We start from the raw sequence: 19517 nt of genomic DNA on the forward strand, positions 1-19517 counted from the left end.
TTGGAAGAGGGCAGGTTTGGGACTTCTATTTTAATGAGAACAACTTGGGACAGCTGTTGGGGGACAGGACCTCATTCCTTTCTCTTTGCCTAGCTTTCGAAAGATCCACTTGAATAACTGCTTCCCCCTTCCTCTGGAATATGTATACATCATTTGGAGCTTTTTAGCAGATGAACACTTCACTTTTAGCTTTCATACTGGAATTCTTTCATGTGTGGAAGAGACATTAAAGGAGACTTATAAAGTGCTGGCATTGCAGAGCATGGTACCAGGTGGCAGAGAATGGGATATGAAAAGTAAACATTGAATTTTTACACAGCATTAAACCTTTTTCTTAATAGCTGCTAGAGCAATAAATAAGAAAAACGACGTTTACAATATTCTATAAAATAAGGTAGTCTGGATTTATTCTGCACTGTTCTATTGCCCAAGTAACATGTTTATTCATGTTCTATTGCCCAAGTAACACTTTGTGATATATTAACATATGTCAGTTCCTACTAACAATCACAAGGAGTTCTTACTCTTCACTGTTTACTTGGCATCACTTAAAATACTTATGGGAGGAACTGGTAAACTAATGTGGGACCCCCTAGGTCGGCAGAAGTTGGGAAGGCTGTGGACACAGTGCAAGCAACTCCAGTGAGGAGAGCACCCCTAGTTACATATGAAATGCTGGTAACGGGCTCTGGAAGAAGCAACCTCCAGCTCCCTTCAGCCGGGGGGAGGATGGTCACAATTGAAGTGTCAAGGTGGGATGTGAGTAAAGAGGGGAGAATATAAGAGGGTCTCAGATGATCCTATCCACACGAAACAGCCTTGCTATTACTAAACATTATAATCGCGGGGTGGCAACCAGCATGGGGCCCCACTGGGATGGGTGCCATACAAACATGTAGTAAATTCCAGTCCCTGCCCCAAAGAGCTTACAGTCTAAAGACCAAGCCTTAGCAGGTGGGTGAGACAAACAAGTGGACTGGGTGGAGGCTCAGGAAGACAGGGTCCTAAAAGCTAACAAAATGCAGGCAGTTCTTAACCAATCAGAGACTGTAACAGAAACTCATCACCTGCCTAGCTTTTAATCAGCTTGCAATTTCCTACATGTATCGAGTAACAGGCAAGTTCTGAGAAAGGAATTGAAGGACCGAAAGGTCCGATTTTGACTGGGAGCTTTTCCCACTTGTAAGGGGCAGCGTGGGAAAAAGTGTTTCTTGGGGAAGCAGATTATCAAGGCTGATATCGCTGGCAGAGCTAGGGCAGGGGTGACCTTGCAATACAAAACAAGCCTTACACATAGGACCAAGTTTTCAGACAACTGGCACTTACATTACACCTGTAAAAACTGTGCATACAAAAGGAGGGCTTTCATGGGAGCAATTCTGCCACCACTATTTGAAAATGTGGCCAGTACACTCAACCCCATGAACACCAAAACGTGCAAAGCAGGTTGAATGTTAATTCAGCTACATTACACTGGCAAACAGAGCCCAATGTAATAGGAGAACAATGTGTGTTAATGAGAACAAGTGCTGCTCACTTAATTCTCCATGAACCCCATGCAAGTTGCGCCCTGGTAACTGAAAAGTTGCCTGGAAAATCTGCACCAATGCCATTAGGTTCTTGTCTACATTGCAAAATTTTACCACATGTACCAGGATGTGAAGAATTGAGTTGCTGACACAGTGCTAACTGGTCAGAGCAGGCCAGGCAAATCACATCCAGCAACTAATCATGATTAAATCCTGCTGGGTGTTTTAACAGAGAATTTTTTTTGTCAGCAAAAATGTATTTCTGTTTTCCAACCAGTTTATTAACACACAATAAACTTAATTCACAATAAGTGATCAGTTTGAGAAGCCCTGACCTTTAAAACTTTATAGTGACTTTATCTGTACCTTCCTGCTGTGAAGCCAACATAACTGAAAGCTGCTGGGATAATACAGATGATGCACTTAATTAATGTAATTAACATGGTATGATCATGGCAAACAGATGCAATATGGGTTAAGATATCTGGAAACAAATACAATGGCTTCCCTGCTCCAAAAACAAACGAAGAATCTACATCGGGGTCGGCAACGTTCGGCACGCAGCTCACCAGGGTAAGCACCCTGGCGGGCCGGGCCAGTTTTATAGTAAAAAAAAGTAAGTAATTAAAGTAATATTTTGTTATAGTAGTTGTATTATGCTGGCACCCACAGACACCAGCTGGAATCAGGGTCCATTGCACTGGATGCTGTGCAAACACATAGGAACACACAGTCCCTGTCCCGTGATTGTGTTCAAAGATTCACAAAATCCTCTGGGATTCCCCTATTTCTAGCCAGACCATGGTATAATTAAATAGCTGCACTATTGATGGCTAATCTATGGCTTTGAGCCACATGTTTCTCTGCACATGTCTCCCTTCGTAGGTTTGAGTCAGCCACTACATGAATTCTTTATGTTATCCTAATAAAAACTGCAACCTGAAATCAATACAAATCAGAGAGCCAAGGCACATACACAGTAGTAACTAGCGTTCTCCAAACTGGTGACTGAATTTAATGCCAGATCCTTCTGCGAGCCCTAATACCAAGTCGATGGTGACTTTATTAGCTGTTATTGTTAGGCGTGTTACTTTATAATGCACCTTTTATATTCTTTGCATTGCCCACTCCTTCCCTCTCTGAGCTGAAGGGCGGAGCAGGGGAGCACCTGTATTGTCCACTCCCCTTTGTACACTAGAATACACCACTTATACCCCCCCTTCCCCACAGCACTCATTATAACTGCACCAAGCCCCTTCTAAGACCGCTTTCAGTGCTATTCTGTGGCTCGGCCATTGAGGAAGGTAGAAAGGTGAAGGGCAGCCTGGCTGTTCACCTTTACAACAATCCCCACCTCCTCCAGTCCAGAATCTGAATAAACTTGAAGTCAAACTTTCAGTCTAGTAACCTGCATCTTTGTGTGTCTCTCTTGCTGTCATACATGCACATACTTGCGCATGCACACACACGCGCACACACACACACACACACACACACGCTTAAGGAAAGCGAATTTGGTTAGCATTTCCACTCAGAAGAAACCATCTATTTTCATCCAACAAGGGAGAAAAGAAGCACCAGAAAGCAGCACTTACCTCCGTTCATAGCCTGTGCACCACAGCTGTCCTCCACAGCCCTGTTTCCACACTTTGACCATCCGAGTGAACGCTTGGACACACGGCTGCCTGTGCCCCACTATCACCAGCTCTTGCTCCGCACAAACGTTTGGCCTGTCGAACGGAGGGAAGCAGACATATTTATATTACCATCAACACTTTGGAGTGACCTAGTACAGGGCTTTGACAGCTTGAGAATGAACAGGGTGCGGTAAGCTATGCTTTTTCTGAGACAGAGTCTCACAAGATATTCTATACAATATTTATCTACTCATTTAATTTACACAGGAGGAAATGGAAGAGACATAGCCTCTCAGCTAAGCAGGTCCAAAGCCCTTTGGGGCCTTGTACATCACCCAACACCTTAAACTTCTTCTGGGAGCCCCCAGGGAGACAGTTCAGATCACGGAGCACTGGTTTAATATGCTTATGGTGAGACAGTCTATTTACCGAGCAGCCCACCACTGTTGGCACTACGGTAGCTTCAGTACAAATAATATAATAAAATAACACCAGCACCTCCACTTCAAGAGTGTCTCACTGGAGGACCAAAGGCCTTCAAGGATCAGTTATGTCTCACCACACCCCATCAGGTAATTATCAGCCTCCAACATGGTAAAGGTGGACGGACTGGGGTGGAGTATGAAATGAGGAGTTCAGTGCTTCCGGGAGCTGCTTGAGATAAGTGCCACCGGAGCCTGCATCCCTGAGCCTCTCCCCATGCCCCAACCCTCTACCCCAGCCCAGAGCCCCCTCCTGCACCCCAAACCTCTCATCCCCAGCCCCACCCCAGAGCCCACACCCCCAGCTGGAACCTACACTCCTTCCCCACCCCAACCCCCTACCCCAGCCCTGATCCCCCTCCTGCCCTCTGAACCCCTCAATCCCAGAGCACCCTCCTACACCCCAAACTCCTCATCCCCAACCCCACCCCAGAGCCCATACCCCCAGCTGGAGCCCTCACCCCGCCACACTACCCTGCCCCAGCCCGGAGCCCCCTCCCGGACCCTGAACTCCTCATTTCATACCCCACCCCAGAGCTCACACCCCCAACTACAGCCCTCACCCCTCTCCCCAATTTGGTGAGCATTCATGGGTCGCCATACAATTTCTATTCCCAGATGTCGCCCTCGGGCCAAAAAGTTTACCCACCCCTGTTTTATAGCATTTGGAACATGTAAAATTAATCAGCAGCTTCAAAAACTGATGAAACAGAGCAAACATATCAAGAACTCGTGCATACTGCAAACTTCATTGTTTTAGTGCTTTGCAACCAAATTATTAAAAGATTAAAATATTTTGGCTTTCCAAATGCTAATAAATAATAAGCTGTGTAATCTCTTTCCAAATATCAGAGGCCCAGAGTTTACAATTTCTAATCAATTTGATTTCTATTTGCTTTTGCCTCTCCACACAAAATAAAATGTTTGTTTGTTGCTAAATTAATTTTAAATTTTCCAAAACTGGAAAATTGGGGGGGAGGGATAGCTCAGTGGTTTGAGCATTGGCCTGCTAAACCCAGGGTTGTGAGTTCAATCCTTGAGGGGGCCACTTAGGGATCTGGGGCAAAATCAGTACTTGGTCCTGCTAGTGAAGGCAGGGGGCTGGACTTGATGACCTTTCAAAGTCCCTTCCAGTTCTAGGAGATGGGATATCTCCATTAATTTAATTTAAAAATGCCCTCCCACTGAACGGAAGTGATTGGGGTTGATTCCTGGAAAGAAACAGGCTTACGGGATTTGCCATAGTAGACCAAACCTTTGCTTCATCAAACAGAGACTTTATATGCTGCTGTTCATTGAAGCTACAATAGCATTGACTAGCAAAATGGCTAAATTGAGGTGGTTATGCAATTATTACCCAGTAGTAAAAAGCATTTTCCCCCAATACATAATAAAGTGGAGAACCTTTTGGAAGTCAGTCTTAGTTGCCACTGCGAACTTGATCATGGATAGTATAAGACAGGGGTCGGCAACCTGTCAGAAGTGATGTGCCAAGTCTTCATTTATTCACTCTAATTTAAGGTTTCGTGTGCCAGTCATACATTTGAACGTTTTTAGAAGGTCTCTTTCTATAAGTCTATAATATATAACTAAACTATTGTTGTATGTAAAGTAAATAAGGGTTTTTAAATGTTTAAGAAGCTTCATTTAAAATTAAATTAAAATGCAGAGCCCCCCGGACCAATGGCCAGGACCCGGGCAGTGTGAGTGCCACTGAAAATCAGCTCGTGTGCCACCTTTGGCATGAGTGCCATAGGTTGCCTACCCCAGTATAAGAGATATTTTGAAATCACAAGTTTTGGACAGTGAAGAGCTGAGAATGTGTTTGCTGATCCATAAATAAGCTACAGCTGCATTAGTGTATTACAGCCTCGACAGGGCTGCTACAGTGGGAGTTCCGCATTTCAGAAAGAGGATTTTTGTTTTGTGTTGGTGTTCTTAACATTTTCTTAGAAATGTTGATCCTGTATTTGGCATTCTTGCTTGCCAGACTGGTTAAACCTGAGTTCATGTTAGGAATGAGTTACTTCATACCCTGTTTACAAAGGCCACGTCTACACTACCCGCCAGATTGGCGGATAGTAATCGATCCCTATGTTATATATGCCATCATATGCCAGCAATGCCCCTCTGCTATGTACATTGGCCAAACTGGAGAGTCACTACGCAAGAGGATAAATGGACACAAGTCAGATATCAGGAATGGCAATATACAAAAACCTGTAGGAGAACACTTCAACCTCCCTGGCCACACAATAGCAGATGTAAAGGTAGCCATCTTACAGCAAAAAAACTTCAGGACCAGACTCCAAAGAGAAACTGCTGAGCTCCAGTTCATTTGCAAATTTGACACCATCAGATCAGGATTAAACAAAGACTGTGAATGGCTATCCAACTACAGAAGCAGTTTCTCCTCCCTTGGTGTTCACACCTCAACTGCAGAGCACCTCACCCTCCCTGATTGAACTAACCTCGTTATCTCCATACTGATTTATACCTGCCCCTGGAAATTTCCATTACTTGCATCTGAAGAAGTGAGGTTCTTACCCACGAAAGCTTATGCTCCCAATACTTCTGTTAGTCTTAAAGGTGCCACAGGACCCTCTGTTGCTTTTTACAGATTCAGACTAACACGGCTACCCTCTGATACTTGATCCCCAAATCGACACCCATACTCCACCTCAGCAGGAGAAGTAAGCAGAGTCGACGGGGGAGCCGCGGCAGTCGACTTGCCGCCGTGAGGACGGACAGGTAAGTCGAACTAAGATACTTCGACTACACGAATAGCGTAGCTGCATATCTTAGATCGATCCCCTCCCCTAGTGTAGACCAGCCCAAAGATAGGTCTCTCTCCCCTCTTGTAGCACCCTCTGCTGGCCAGCTACAGGATTGTATTATAACCAATTTTCAAAACAATGACTGTGAAGCCAGCAGAGTGGGTTCCTAACCTAATTTTGACCACATATGGCACAATGAATTTAGATTTAAAAAGTCACAAATTACTATGCACTGCAAAAAATTTTTATGTTTTAGCAATGAAACAATGAAAATACTTCAGGGATATGAGTACAAAAATTGTATGATCTGGGATCACAGGAGTAAACATTGAGTGACTTGTGGGTCTCAGGAGGAAAAAAACCTGAGAAGTCCTGCTCTGGTTCACTCTCACCCTTCCCTGCCCTGCTTTCTACAATGGGAATTAAAGTCACGTATTATATCCTGTACAGCTCCCACCTTTTAAAGTAAATACTAATGTCACCCAACTTCTGACTGATAGGAATTCTCTTAACGGGTCCCAACTGGTTCTTACCATTGAAAAGATTTAATTGTACACTAGTCTAGTTATACACACGCACTCTCTTTATTCTGAATATTTCTGGGTGGTGGTCGTGGGTGTTGTTCTGTTTTGAAACGGTTGTTTTGTTTAACTCCCGTTTCAATCAGGTTTCCTCCACAATTAGGAATATAAGAGCGGCGATATGGAATCCGAGCACTGGTACACCTAGTCCAGTCTCTTACAGGGCTCAGCACCAAATACTTCAGAGGTAAAGGTCCAAAACGTCCATACCGGACAACAATGCAACGCCTACGGAAGAAATCTCTTTCTGACTCCAGTGGGAATTAATGGTTTATATCCGCTATGATTTTTATTCTCTCTGTAACTGTATATTCATATTATCCATATAAACGTCTATGTTGTTTTTAGATCCTGCTAAGCTCTTCGCTTCAGAAACATCTTGTGGCAGTAGGTTCCACATGCCAACTATGCATTACGTAGAGCATCTGTTTTCACTTTCCTCCATTTTAAATGGGTTACTTTTGTGGGTTTTAAACTGATGTTCCCTGGCTCTCTTGTCGTAAGAAAGAGGATAGACCTTTATCATGCCCCCGTTGTCATTAACAAGATCTGAAGCAACAGTGGGTTTATTCATAGCCAAAGCTAGTCATTGCCCTGACCCTTTTCCTGAATTAGAGTAACCGCAGTTACTCTTACATGAAAGATGCATTTTTCAGGGTTCCTCAACCCTATGACTAAGGGTCCGTGAAAGGTTGTTGTTACCATACAACAGTGGTTTACAACCTGTGGTCTGCAGGGGGGTCCGCAGACTATGTCTAAGATTTCAAAAGGGATCAGCACCTCCATTTGAAATTTTGTAGGGGTCTGCAAATGAAAAAACCACTGCATTAGATCACTAGGGCTATCCGCTTTACAAGAGCAGGCTCCAGTTTCCCCAAAAGAGGATGCATTCATATTATTATAAACTGACTGGACATCTGATTTTGGCCAAAAAGAGTGCCAGGGTTTGCAAGAGAAGAGCCATCCAGGTCAGTTTGCCTCTTCTCTGAAGCCCATTAAAGTTACACTTAGAGGAAAGGAAAGTGATCAGGAACAGTCAGCATGGATTCACCAAGGGCAAGTCACGCCTGACTAACCTAATTGCCTTCTATGAGGAGATAACTGGGTCTGTGAATGAGGGGAAAGCAGTGGATGTGTTATTCCTTGACTTTAGCAAAGCTTTTGATACGGTCTCCCACAGTATTCTTGCCACCAAGTTAAAGAAGTATGGGCTGGATGAATGGACTATAAGGTGGATAGAAAGCTGGCTAGATTGTCGGGCTCAACAGGTAGTGATCAACAGCTCCATGTCTAGTTGGCATCCAATTTCAAGCGGAGTGCCCCAAGGGTCGGTCCTGGGGCCGGTTTTGTTCAATATCTTCATTAATGATCTGGAGGATGGCGTGGACTGCACTCTCAGCAAGTTTGCAGATGACACTAAACTGGGAGGAGTGGTAGATACGCTGGAGGGTAAGGATAGGATACAGAGGGACCTAGACAAATTAGAGGATTGGGCCAAAAGAAATCTTATGAGGTTCAACAAGGACAAGTGCAGAGTCCTGCACTTAGGACGGAAGAATCCCATTCACTGTTACAGACTAGGGACCAAGTGGCTAGGCAGCAATTCTGCAGAAAAGGACCTAGGGGTTACAGTGGACAAGAAGCTGGATATGAGTCAATAGTGTGCCCTTGTTGACAAAAAGGCTAACAGCATTTTGGGCTGTATAAGTAGGGGCATTGCCAGCAGATCGAGGGACGTGATCGTTCCCCTCTATTCGACATTGATGAGGCCTCATCTGAAGTACTGTGTCCAGTTTTGGGCTCCACACTACAAGAAGGGTATGGAAAAATTGGAAAGAGTCCAGCGGAGGGCAACAAAAATGATTAGGGGGCTGGAGCACATGACTTATGAGGAGAGGCTGAGGGAACTGGGATTGTTGAGTCTGCAGAAGAGAAGAATGAGGGGGGATTTGATAGCTGCTTTCAACTACCTGAAAGGGGGCTCCAAAGAGGATGGATCTAGACTGTTCTCAGTGGTACCTGATGACAGAACAAGGAGTAATGGTCTCAAGTTGCAGTGGGGGAGGTTTAGGTTGGATATTAGGAAAAAAATTTTCACTAGGAGGGTGGTGAAACACTGGAATGGGTTACCTAGGGAGGTGGTGGAATCTCCTTCCTTAGAGGTTTTTAAGGTCAGGCTTGACAAAGCCCTGGCTGGGATGATTTAGTTGGGATTAGGTCCTGCTTTGAGCAAGGGGTTGGACTAGATGATCTCCTGAGGTTCCTCCCAACCCTGATATTCTATGATTCTACATCTTAAAGAACTAATAGTAATTGTCTTTTTCACAGGAACTGCATTTAGGAAAAAAAGGGAAGTTTGAATTTTTTCATCTGTTTTTTTTCAGATAAGGCTCTATAAGCCTTTTCAGTAAATATCTAGTCTGACTGTGCTCTCTGCTTGGAGTGTGAAAAATAATTTAAAATCATAAAGCAAATAAACGTGTTCAGAATAGCAATTATTCACATCTGTCTCCCTAGGAGAAGCTTACCTCATAGCTATTAACACTCTTCACATGCACTGAACCTCTAGGCAAAGTGAACTGGAAAGCCTCTATGAAAGATCCAACAACTACTTGTCCACTGATCCCCAACAGGTATATTTTTCTTTTAGGGACTTTTAAGAAAGAGCACCTTAAGAAAGAGCAAGAGTCAAAGAGGAGGCAATTTTCTTGTGGGTCTGGATTTCAAAATGTATGGTAGGATCCATGTTCATCCACTCTCAATTATTCCAGAATATATGAGCTTTATTTACAGGTTAACAGATTATTTTTCTAATGGCCATCTTCACAAACCCCACCTGAGATCCTTCTGCCTCTGATCCAATCACCAGAAGTAATGAGTCTGCCACTGGACTTTCACATGGATTGTGTTGATGCTGCAAAGAGAGCTCACTATCTCCTAAATGCACTGATGCTGACAGGGCTGAGAGGTGTACATGCTTCCTTTAGTAAGGTGAGCAATTCTGATTGAGTTAGGAAGCAGGTCTATTGAGTATGTGCCATTTTTGCCTAACTGCTTTTCTGACTAACTGGGCTTCAAGGAATATGAATCTGTTGTTTTAATTTTAGAAGGTGTAGCAAACATTAGTCTGTGAATTAATGAGATTTAGGAGCAATCTGTTGGGGTTTTTTCCACTTCTGGTGGTTACAGTTCCCCAAAAGAGCTTATGCATTAAAAAAAAAAAACTTTCTATAGCAACAGACTAACTCAATAATTCAGAATGGAGAAGTATAGCAATTCCAGCTGGCACCTAACTGCTCCAAGACATTCAATAAGGATACTGTTACAGAAAGCCTGAAAATACCTTTTGGATTAATGACATGTTTCCCCATAGCTTTGCCTTAAAATCCTGGCCTGTTGTTCTCACATGTGGGCACTGAAGAGCTATTCAGTTAGCCAAGCCTCATACACATCAGTTCACCAGACCCAAGTCCCAGATGGACGGAGGCCGGGGAAGCAGTTGTTATTTTGCTAGTATCTCCTTTTCCAAAAGACAACAAATCCATCCATATAATAACTATCAAAGGGCAATCTACAGAATGCCCTGTATATCCTTTGCTATTTACTTACAAATGCCTCACCCCTTAGCTGTCTGCACATCCAAAAAGGAAGAACTAAAAAGAACCACAAGAATGCGGTTGGCAGCAGCAATGCTTCTGGAGTAATTTATTGCAGTGAAGGAGAGTTTTTGTGTGCACCAAACAGTGGTTTTGTGTCTAAAGAGTATTGTCAGCAGTGCTCTATTGGGAATTAAGTTGCTAAATTAAATTCAGCACTTCCCATTCCCTGGCATTTTCTTTTCTTGAATACACTGGCACACATCTCATTTCCAGTATCTGATCCAACAATCCCTAACAGGCACTGCTTGGGAGATAATATGAAATTCTTTACATAAGCAAGAAAGATATCTTTGCAATAATTTTCCAAAACACATCCACTGAACAGGAGCGCCTCCATCCCCAGTAACCGAGTTACTGATGTAAGGCAAAGATGGTTTGGATTTACTTCATTGCACAATACTAGTTTCATTTACAAAGAAAAGCAGAGAGATCCCCCTGCATGGAGAGATCTTCTCCTGGCAGGATACCAAACTTGTAAGGAAGTTTTCCCAAAGGATCCACACAGTTAATGCCAAACTAAAGCTATAACATTTCATTAAAAAATACAGGGCTAAGTGCCTCTAGATTAAGAGCAGGAGGAAAAAAGGTGACTACAAAGAAGAATGTGATAAGAAAAGAGAAATAGAAAAGAGGATAATATAAAAGCAGCAGTCATAGTAAAACAGTCTTCAAACTATATAATTACATTTCATGCTCACACACTACCTACATCTCAATGAAAAAAATCTAAGCATCTCCTACAGGCAAAGGGAAGCATCCATATTTTTCAAATCCCTGTTTGCCTTTGTTCTATGCACACTTGTGACCAGGGAAAACAAAAAACAAAACAAAACAAAAAGAACCTTTTTTAAAAATTGCATATAACAGCTTCTCCCTTAAATATTTGCTGACCTGATCTGACCAATGCTGGTGATTCTCTTTGCTGAGTACTTACATAAGGGGCTGTAGTTTGTTCCTATAGGTGAACGAAGGCACTGGCAGGGTGAGAATGAATGATAGCACCAACACGTGTAGCTCCATTGCTGCTGCTCCTTTCCCTTCCCAGGGTGGCTCTGGTGGGTGCCTAGAAAGTTTTACAGTCTTCCCAAGTGAGAGGCTGGCAAGCGTCTCTTCCTCAAAGAAAAATGCTCATGATTACTTCCTGACTTTGCCAGTTTCTCCTTTGCTGACAAAGAACAACACTATGGGAACACACGATGATTCTTGCTGGGGTTCGCTGGAAGAGCAGATTTATCACTCTCGGACTTTTCCTCCTACAGGCAGTTTCCCTGTATCTTCAATCCAAGGGAAGTGATTACAATGCCAGTGGTCACAGAGCTTTTCCAAAACCCAAACCTGGCTCCTTAGTTTCTCTTATTAGTATTAAAGTATGCTGAGGTGGCTTTTCCTTCTGGCATTTGCTTTCTAATGAGATCCAAAGTGCCGGTGGCTTACAAAATCTGGGTTCAGTCCAGCAGCAAAGTCCCATGTAGGTTTGATTGGTTTGGTGTCCTGATCCACTTCACAAGGCAATATATAACCCAACTCTGAGGATGGGAGCTCCCACAGAGAAGACCACCTCCCTGGGGACCCACAAAATTCCCAGCCCCTTTCAGCAATGAGCAGAGATTTCCATTAACCCTCACTGCACACTCTAAGTCATCCTCCCTCCATCAATCTCCACCTTTCTCCTGGCAGGACTCTCTTACACACACTTGCTTCGAAAGCAGCAGCTCTTCTATCCCCTGCACTACAGACCAACAAAACTTTCTTCTTGCCTTTCCCAGGTCTGCCTTTCATTCACATGCTCTCTTGTTTCTTTCTTGCTGACAGTCAGAAATCCCTCCCACCAGCCGTGCCCAACTGTGAGGAGAGGAAGGGGAGGGGGGAACTCAGCAGAAGAGTAGCAGGAATAATTTCATTTTGCTGATCAAAAGACAATTCTTTTGCAGGACCCACTGCCAAATCCCAAAGCTATGCAATCCCTCCAGCCCCCAAAGACCAGTCTAAAAGATTCACAGAGATCCAAGCTTTGCTGCACATCTAGGACAGATAAGGCAGTTCACAACTCTTCCAAGAGAAATTCTGATGTGTGTGTGTGAAGGCTGACAGGGACAGGCAGGAAGAACACTTTGATGGCTGGAGGGTTAATAGGTATGCAAGTGCCTTGCTCACAAATCCTGTTATTTAGTGCATTGTTTACTGAAGTGCATACGGGGTGTGGGGCAAGATTAAAACTATAATTAAAATAATACATAAACCTGGATCCAAGGGAAAAAAATCATTCCAAAATAACTGTGGGGGAGAGAAGGGATAAGACTAATTAGTTATTTGCCCTCTCCTAGTTAATTGCCCTCCTGCAAAAGAAAACTAAATGAGCAGTGGGGTTTCATGGGGGTTAGATCTGCGTGGGAGAGGGAAGCTGTGTTTTATTGGGGGTTGACCTCTGCTGGGGTAAGGCTGTTATTTAATTTAATTTTTGTCCTTGTAACTTGTGTCTGGGGTGCCTAGAGGTCCCGTTTTATTATTGTATAAATCCAAATAAACAAACACAGCGGCCTTCTGCTGTCCCTGTTCAGCGTGCTTCTCACTACCTCACATTCTCATTTTCCTCAAACACTGCTCTGTGGCCAAGCAGTCTTTCGAACTTTTATTTTAGTTCATACTTGGCAAGTGGAAAACATACCCCACCTGCACTAGACATTTTGGCTTGGCCCGAATATGAAGTTTAACTCAAAGTCACAAGCGCATTTTATCTATTTAGTCTGGAATGGTTTTGAGAGTAGGACTCGCTCAGGAAATGGCGTATTAACACTGACTTGTAGTTCGTTGATTCCCACCAAACGCAGCTCACTAGGGACTAAATTGTGTTGCCATCCAATGACTGTTAACTAGCCAGTGTGAAATAAGTTGGTAGGTCTCAGTACAATTCCTAATTGGACTAGTGTTACTCCCCACCCCATCCAAAAAAAAAAAAAAAGCATCACAAGTGGCATTAATTGCCCTGTTGTTGTCAGTCTCAGGAGATGGGCTGAGGATTAAATGGGCTAAAAAGACCGAACTCCCTGCTTGCCCCTAGAGATGGTTCCACCAGATGGGGCTGAGGTGCATTGGCTGGTACAAGAGGAGGTGGGGAGAGCAGACAAGAAGCGTGAAAGCGCTGCAGTAACAAACACCCAAGGGAGGAGCTGGCTGACAAAAGCTGCCTTTCAAAAAGGGGCGGGGAATCAGTGAGGGAGAGGGAGGTGAACAGACTGGTCCCCAGCAAAGGACTGGCCTTCTGCACGAGAGAGAGAGAGAGAGAGCAATGAGGAGTGCAGGAAGACAGAGGGAGAGTCTGTTCCAGTGAGACTTCCAGCCCCAGCTGGTTCAGAAGTGCATCCAGGAATGTGCGTGACTACAGGGAGGATGCAAGGATGTTTCGCGCCCTAGGCGAAACTTGCACCTTGCGCCCTCCCACCCCGAGCCCTGTGGCAGCTCTCTGCCCTAAGGCATCCCCTCCACCCCCAAGGCAGCTCCCCCCCCCCGCCCTGAGGTGCTCCCCCCAAGGCAGCTCCCCCCGGCCCAGGGAGCCATGCAGCAGCTCCCCACCCCAGCTCACCTCTGCTCCGCCTCTTCCCCAAGCACACCGTCGCCGCTCCACTTCTCCCGCCCCCCAGGCTTGTGACACCAATCAGCTGTTTGGCGCCACAAGCCCGGGAGGGAGAGAAGCAGAGCGGGGCGCAGTGCTATGTGGAGGAGGCTGAGCAGAGGTGAGCTGGGGCGGGGAACGGTTCCCCTGCATGCCGCCCCCCCCCTTACTTGCTGCAGGCGGCCCTCCCCGCGCCCCCCTGCCACAGCCCCCTCCGCCTAAATGCCGATGACAATGACCAGGGCGGCCGAAGATCCGGCCGCCGCGGTCGCCGCCAAAGGACTCGAAATGCTAGCGCCCTAGGCGACCGCCTAATGGGTTGCACTGGCCCTGCGTGACTAGGTGAAAGAAACCAGACTTCGGAATGAATGCACCCAGAGGAAGACTGGAACTCCACTAGGCCAGGTGCTGAACACACTGTAAGAGACAGTCCCTGCCCCAAAGAGTTTATGGAAATGTGATGTGAGATGAGTTTATATTTGCTGGATTGAACTCACACCAAAACCAGCTTCACTAGACACTGCCCACCACCCAACTATACTTCTCCAGAGAAACAACGGGTTACCCAGCTCTTTCAGTAAAGATAGAGAGAATCTTTTTGTGAGCAAGTGGGCAGAAGCTTCTGAATGACCCTGACACTCAAACTCTCTCGTGCATGGTGTGTGAATTCCAGTGTACAGCTATGGTAAGAAAATGGGGGCCCATGGGAAATGCTCCTCGCCCTAATTATGTCTTTGAGGAATGCAACTTGCATTTGTTATATACATGGTCTTGTTATTACTGCTCTTCTAGGCATAAAGCTTGCAGTGGCACTTAGAAAATAAAAATATGCAGGGCTCCTGCCTCAGGAAGAGCAAGGTGATGACATGTGGCACTGCACACGTTGCTGAATTTGGAGAAACATATTAATAGTCGAGGGGCAAGTTAGAAAAATAACAGTTGCTTTTGTTAACAGCTAAATGTATCCAGTTGAAGAAGATGGAAAAGGAAGAACTTCTGCAAATGGCTGGCTTTACACATGAACCCTTTCATAAGTGTCCCATGTACCACCTTTACAGCTATGTGTGTAACATTCTCCCTTAGGAACTAAGAAGCTGTCTGGCCCAGCAGCTGGGACGTTGATATTTTCTGTTTTAAAAAAGGGTCGTGGCTATGTAAAAATTCTATTGTTAAAACTTCAGAGTGTAAGTCAGTGTAATAAGGAAATTCAAGCACTCGTTTTCTTCTCAGCACGCTGAAGCCTTGTGTGAAATTACATTGATTTCTTGAAATAAAGGGAAATTGTAAAACTATTTAGATCCTAAAATTGCTTCTTGTAAGCAGCAGGTAAATTCTACTGAGTATCTTTTGTAAATTATCTTCATATTTAATTTCTGAAGTGTTGTTCAAATCTGAAAAATAACTTTGTTAAAATGGCACTGTGGAATTCTGCATTGGTCTTTCAAGGACTCCAGATCAAATTTGCTCAGTTTACAAGAAGAAAGATGTTCCAAATCTCAAAGCCAATAACCTCAACCTGGGATCTGAAATTCATATCAGTTCCTTCTGGCTCATGCATCACCAGTATAATAGATTCTTCATGAAAAATCTTCCCTGAAAAACCTCTGCATCACCAATAAGAACATAAGATTGGCCAAACTGGGTCAGGCCAATGGTCCATCTGGCCCAGTATAGAATCATAGAACTGGAAGGGACCTCGAGAGGTCATCTAGTCCAGTCCCCTGCACTCATGGCAGGACTAAGTATTATCTGGACCATCCCTGACAGGTGTTTGTCTACCCTGCTCTTAAAAAGTATCCTGCCTTCTGACAGTTGCTGGTGGCAAATGCTTGAAAGGGAATAAACAGAACACGCCAATTAGCAAGTGATCCATCCCCTGTCATCCAGTCCCAGATTCTGGCAGTCAGAGGCTTAGGGATACACAGAGCATGGGCTTGCATCCCTGATCATCTTGGCTAATAGCCAATGATGGGCCTATTCTCCATTAATTTATCTAATTATTTTTTTAACCCAATTATACTTTTGGCCTTCACAACATCCCCTGGCAATGAGTTCCACAGGGTGACTGTGCGTTGTGTGAAGAAGTACTCCCTTATGTTTGTTTTAAACCTGCTGCCTATTAATTTCATTAGGTGATCCCTAGTTCTTGTTATGTGAAAGGGTAAATAACACTTCCTTATTCACTTTCTCCAAACCACTCATGATTTTATAGTCGTCTATCATATCCCCACTTAGTCATCTCTTTTCTAAGTTGAACATTCCCAGTCTTTTTAATCTCTCCTCCTATGGAAGCTGTTCCATACCCCTAATCATTGTTGTTGTCCTTCACTGTACTTTTTCCCATTCTAATATATCTTTTCTGAAATGGGATGACCAGAACTGCACACAGTATTCAAGGTGTGGACATAAAATGGATTTATATATATATTTTCTGTCTTCTGATTTTCTATCAATGCTGACATAGCCGCCTGTGCTCAGTTAAACCTTTGCTGCCAAACTGTCTTTACTAAGGTCCCATTTAAAGGTGTTTAATTTTATTACCATGGGTAGTCCCGTTCATTTCAGCAGAGCTATTAATGGTAGTAAAGTTAACCATCCAACTGTTTGCAGAATCAGGGCCTATGAGTGAATGAGCACAAATTAGACCATTATGAAACTGCACCTGGTCAGGGCATCACAGTCCTGCAACTGGTGCTTAGTAAACAATTCTGGTGATGAAGCACAAAAAACAGACTTCAGCTCACTCTCACCTGTGCTGTTCTGCAGGTTTAAAGGGAGTTGAAAGCAATGAAGCCTTATTTTAATCACAGAAGAGAGCAGCTCTGATTCTGAATACAAACGAGACAGATCTGAGGAGCAGAAGGTGCCTGAACACTGCTTGGTTAACTCACTAGCTCAGGAAGGATCAATGCCACTTCAGAGTCTCTTTTCAGGCCCTTGCCTCAGGGCACAATTTATTGGTTAAAGAGAAAACATAAACAAAAACACCAAAATAAAGTAGTTTCCCCTGTCCAACATGGGCTATAGTTCCTAAAGGCTTTTCCCGCACCCCTCTCAGCCCTTCTAGGACCTTGCCCTGTCATAGGGACTCCAGTTCTCACTCTTCAGGCCTTCTACCTGCGAGTCACTTAATAGCTGAGTTCTTTCACCTATGGTTCTCTAGCTCAACTGATCCCTTGCTAGCCTTTATACAGACTAGGGCCCTGGTTTTTAAAGGTATTTAGATATTGCTGTGCTCAGCACTGCAATGCTTAACTGATTTAAGAGCCTAAATCTCATTTTCAAAATCACACTGACTTTATAACTCAGAGCATGGTACTCTTCAAGTTATCACATGACACCTACCCCACAACCTCAACTGGAAGGCAACTGATCAGTTACAGGTGGGGCTGGATCGATAAGCCCTTAAAGAGGCCAGCCACTCTGTGCAAGCGCCATTTTTACAAAGTCACTTTTTTGGAGTTGAATCACATTTCAGTGGTTAACAAAAAACATTGGCTGGATATTCCACAACCTAATGAAGTCTGAACTTTACTCCCTCCGCTTTGCCATGGGTCCCATCCCTTCATGAGCCTGGAAAGAATTGAATTGTCCTTTTGACTAAGGAAAGACATTCAAAGCTTTGGAGAACATGAGGTACAAGAAATGTTTTACTCCTAGGGTTGTGAAAAATGAAGAGAGACAGCAATTGCAATGCTCAAAACCAATTTACCCTCTAACCCAACATAAAAATATGGAGACAAAGTTCTGTTTGTGGACTATATACTTTTTAGTAGGTAGCTCCCTCTTGTGTATTTGGAAGGTACAAGCAGCTTATAAGAATGAAGTCATTTCTTTAGGGAGTCAGTTATTTCCACCAAACATGAAAAAGGAACAGTGGCCCCCAGTGGACAGACACAAGGGCAGAGGAGAGGAGAGGAAGAACCAAAAGAGAAATTATTCTAGCTGCAAGTTTATCTTCCCAATTCAGACATCATGTAACTGGTGCAGTCTGAATAGCCTCTAGACTGATTTTCGTAGATGCCAGGTAGTGTACGTAGGTTGATGGTTAAGGTTATCACACAGTGTGGCTACCCTGTAGGGTTGTCTGAGAAGAGAAGGTGACACTACGATGGAGAAAGCCCTGGTTTAAACACCCAAGGTTTGGGCAGTTAATGTTATTGAACATGAGGCCAATTCTACAAACCTTACGTTAGTAGCCTATGACTACATAGCGAAGACTATCGGGGTACTTCCATAAATAAAGAGTTAAGTAAGGATTTCAAGAATGGACTTAACCTAGGAAACACGTGTGAAAGATGAATGTCTGAAATCCAATACATGGTATGTCAAGTCTCTTGAATATGTTTTCAGTTTTTACTGTCTTCTAGCACAATTGTCTGCTAAAAATAGCCTCTTCTGGCACCAAGTATAGTAACTCTGGAAAGTGGTAACAGAGTTGCAATATGGGCTGATAAACAGTATATATAGAATCTGCAAACAGGGAACTGAAAAAAAATCTGCTTGCTTTGATACCCAGCTATTTAATCTTGACTATCAAACAGAGGAAATATGGTACAGTGTACAGCATGCTAGACTTTAAACTCTACTATTGACTCATTATGTGACCTTGGGCAAATCACTTATTCTGTCTGTGTTTACTCCTTGGTAAAATGAGAACAGTGAGACTTACCCACCTTTGTAAATCTCTTTAAGATGCATAGATGAAGCATGCTATATAAGCGGTAAGCATTATTCCCATGTTCTTGTCTCCTGGAATATTTATACTTATGGTCATTTGATAATTTCTCAGTTTGTTATGCTTTTCCCTCCAGTTTTGACTCAACATATATTGTATGACTTAACTTATATCTGCTTTTTAACTGATACATATCTGATTGCTTATTAACAAGATTGATAAAATAAATAAGCACTGGAGCACAGTAAGTAGTGTAATCTCACAGTGTTACTTACAGAAAAGCAGGGTTTGGTTTGGCCTGGCCAAGGAATCCAGCATTTCCAGGATGGTTGTGATGATTTATACTGCCATCTGCTGATAGAAATGTGATCAAATTTAACAAAGATTGGAAAAACTGGTCCCATATGTTCAAACAGGATGAGAATTTTTTGTATCTTTATAAATGTGTATTAAAACAAATTTAAAGGAAAAGCCTATTCTTATTTTATTTCAAAAACAATTCTTAGTGAATTTAGTGCTTTCAGGGGGCTCCAGAGAGCCATTATTAAAAACTATACAGGCTGG

General features: G+C 43.6%; 1 protein-coding gene across 2 annotated transcripts in view; it reads right to left on the reverse strand.

Moving 5' to 3' along the window:
- Positions 1 to 12462, reverse strand: part of MEGF6 (multiple EGF like domains 6) — a 251091-nt gene extending 238629 nt beyond the window's left edge. The window contains exons 1-2 of one of the 2 annotated variants that reach the window (XM_054008952.1): positions 11600 to 12462; positions 3125 to 3259 (exon numbers count right to left, since the gene is read on the reverse strand). In XM_054008952.1, the coding sequence (XP_053864927.1) occupies positions 3125 to 3259; positions 11600 to 11685 (221 nt within the window). In that variant the 5' untranslated portion in view covers positions 11686 to 12462. The remainder of the gene's footprint in view (positions 1 to 3124; positions 3260 to 11599) is intronic. The other variant, XM_054008951.1, reaches the window with a different exon arrangement.
- Positions 12463 to 19517: the final 7055 nt, after the last annotated feature.

Source organism: Malaclemys terrapin, chromosome 19 (assembly GCF_027887155.1).
Source record: "Malaclemys terrapin pileata isolate rMalTer1 chromosome 19, rMalTer1.hap1, whole genome shotgun sequence".
In the NCBI taxonomy this organism is placed as follows: domain Eukaryota; kingdom Metazoa; phylum Chordata; order Testudines; family Emydidae; genus Malaclemys; species Malaclemys terrapin.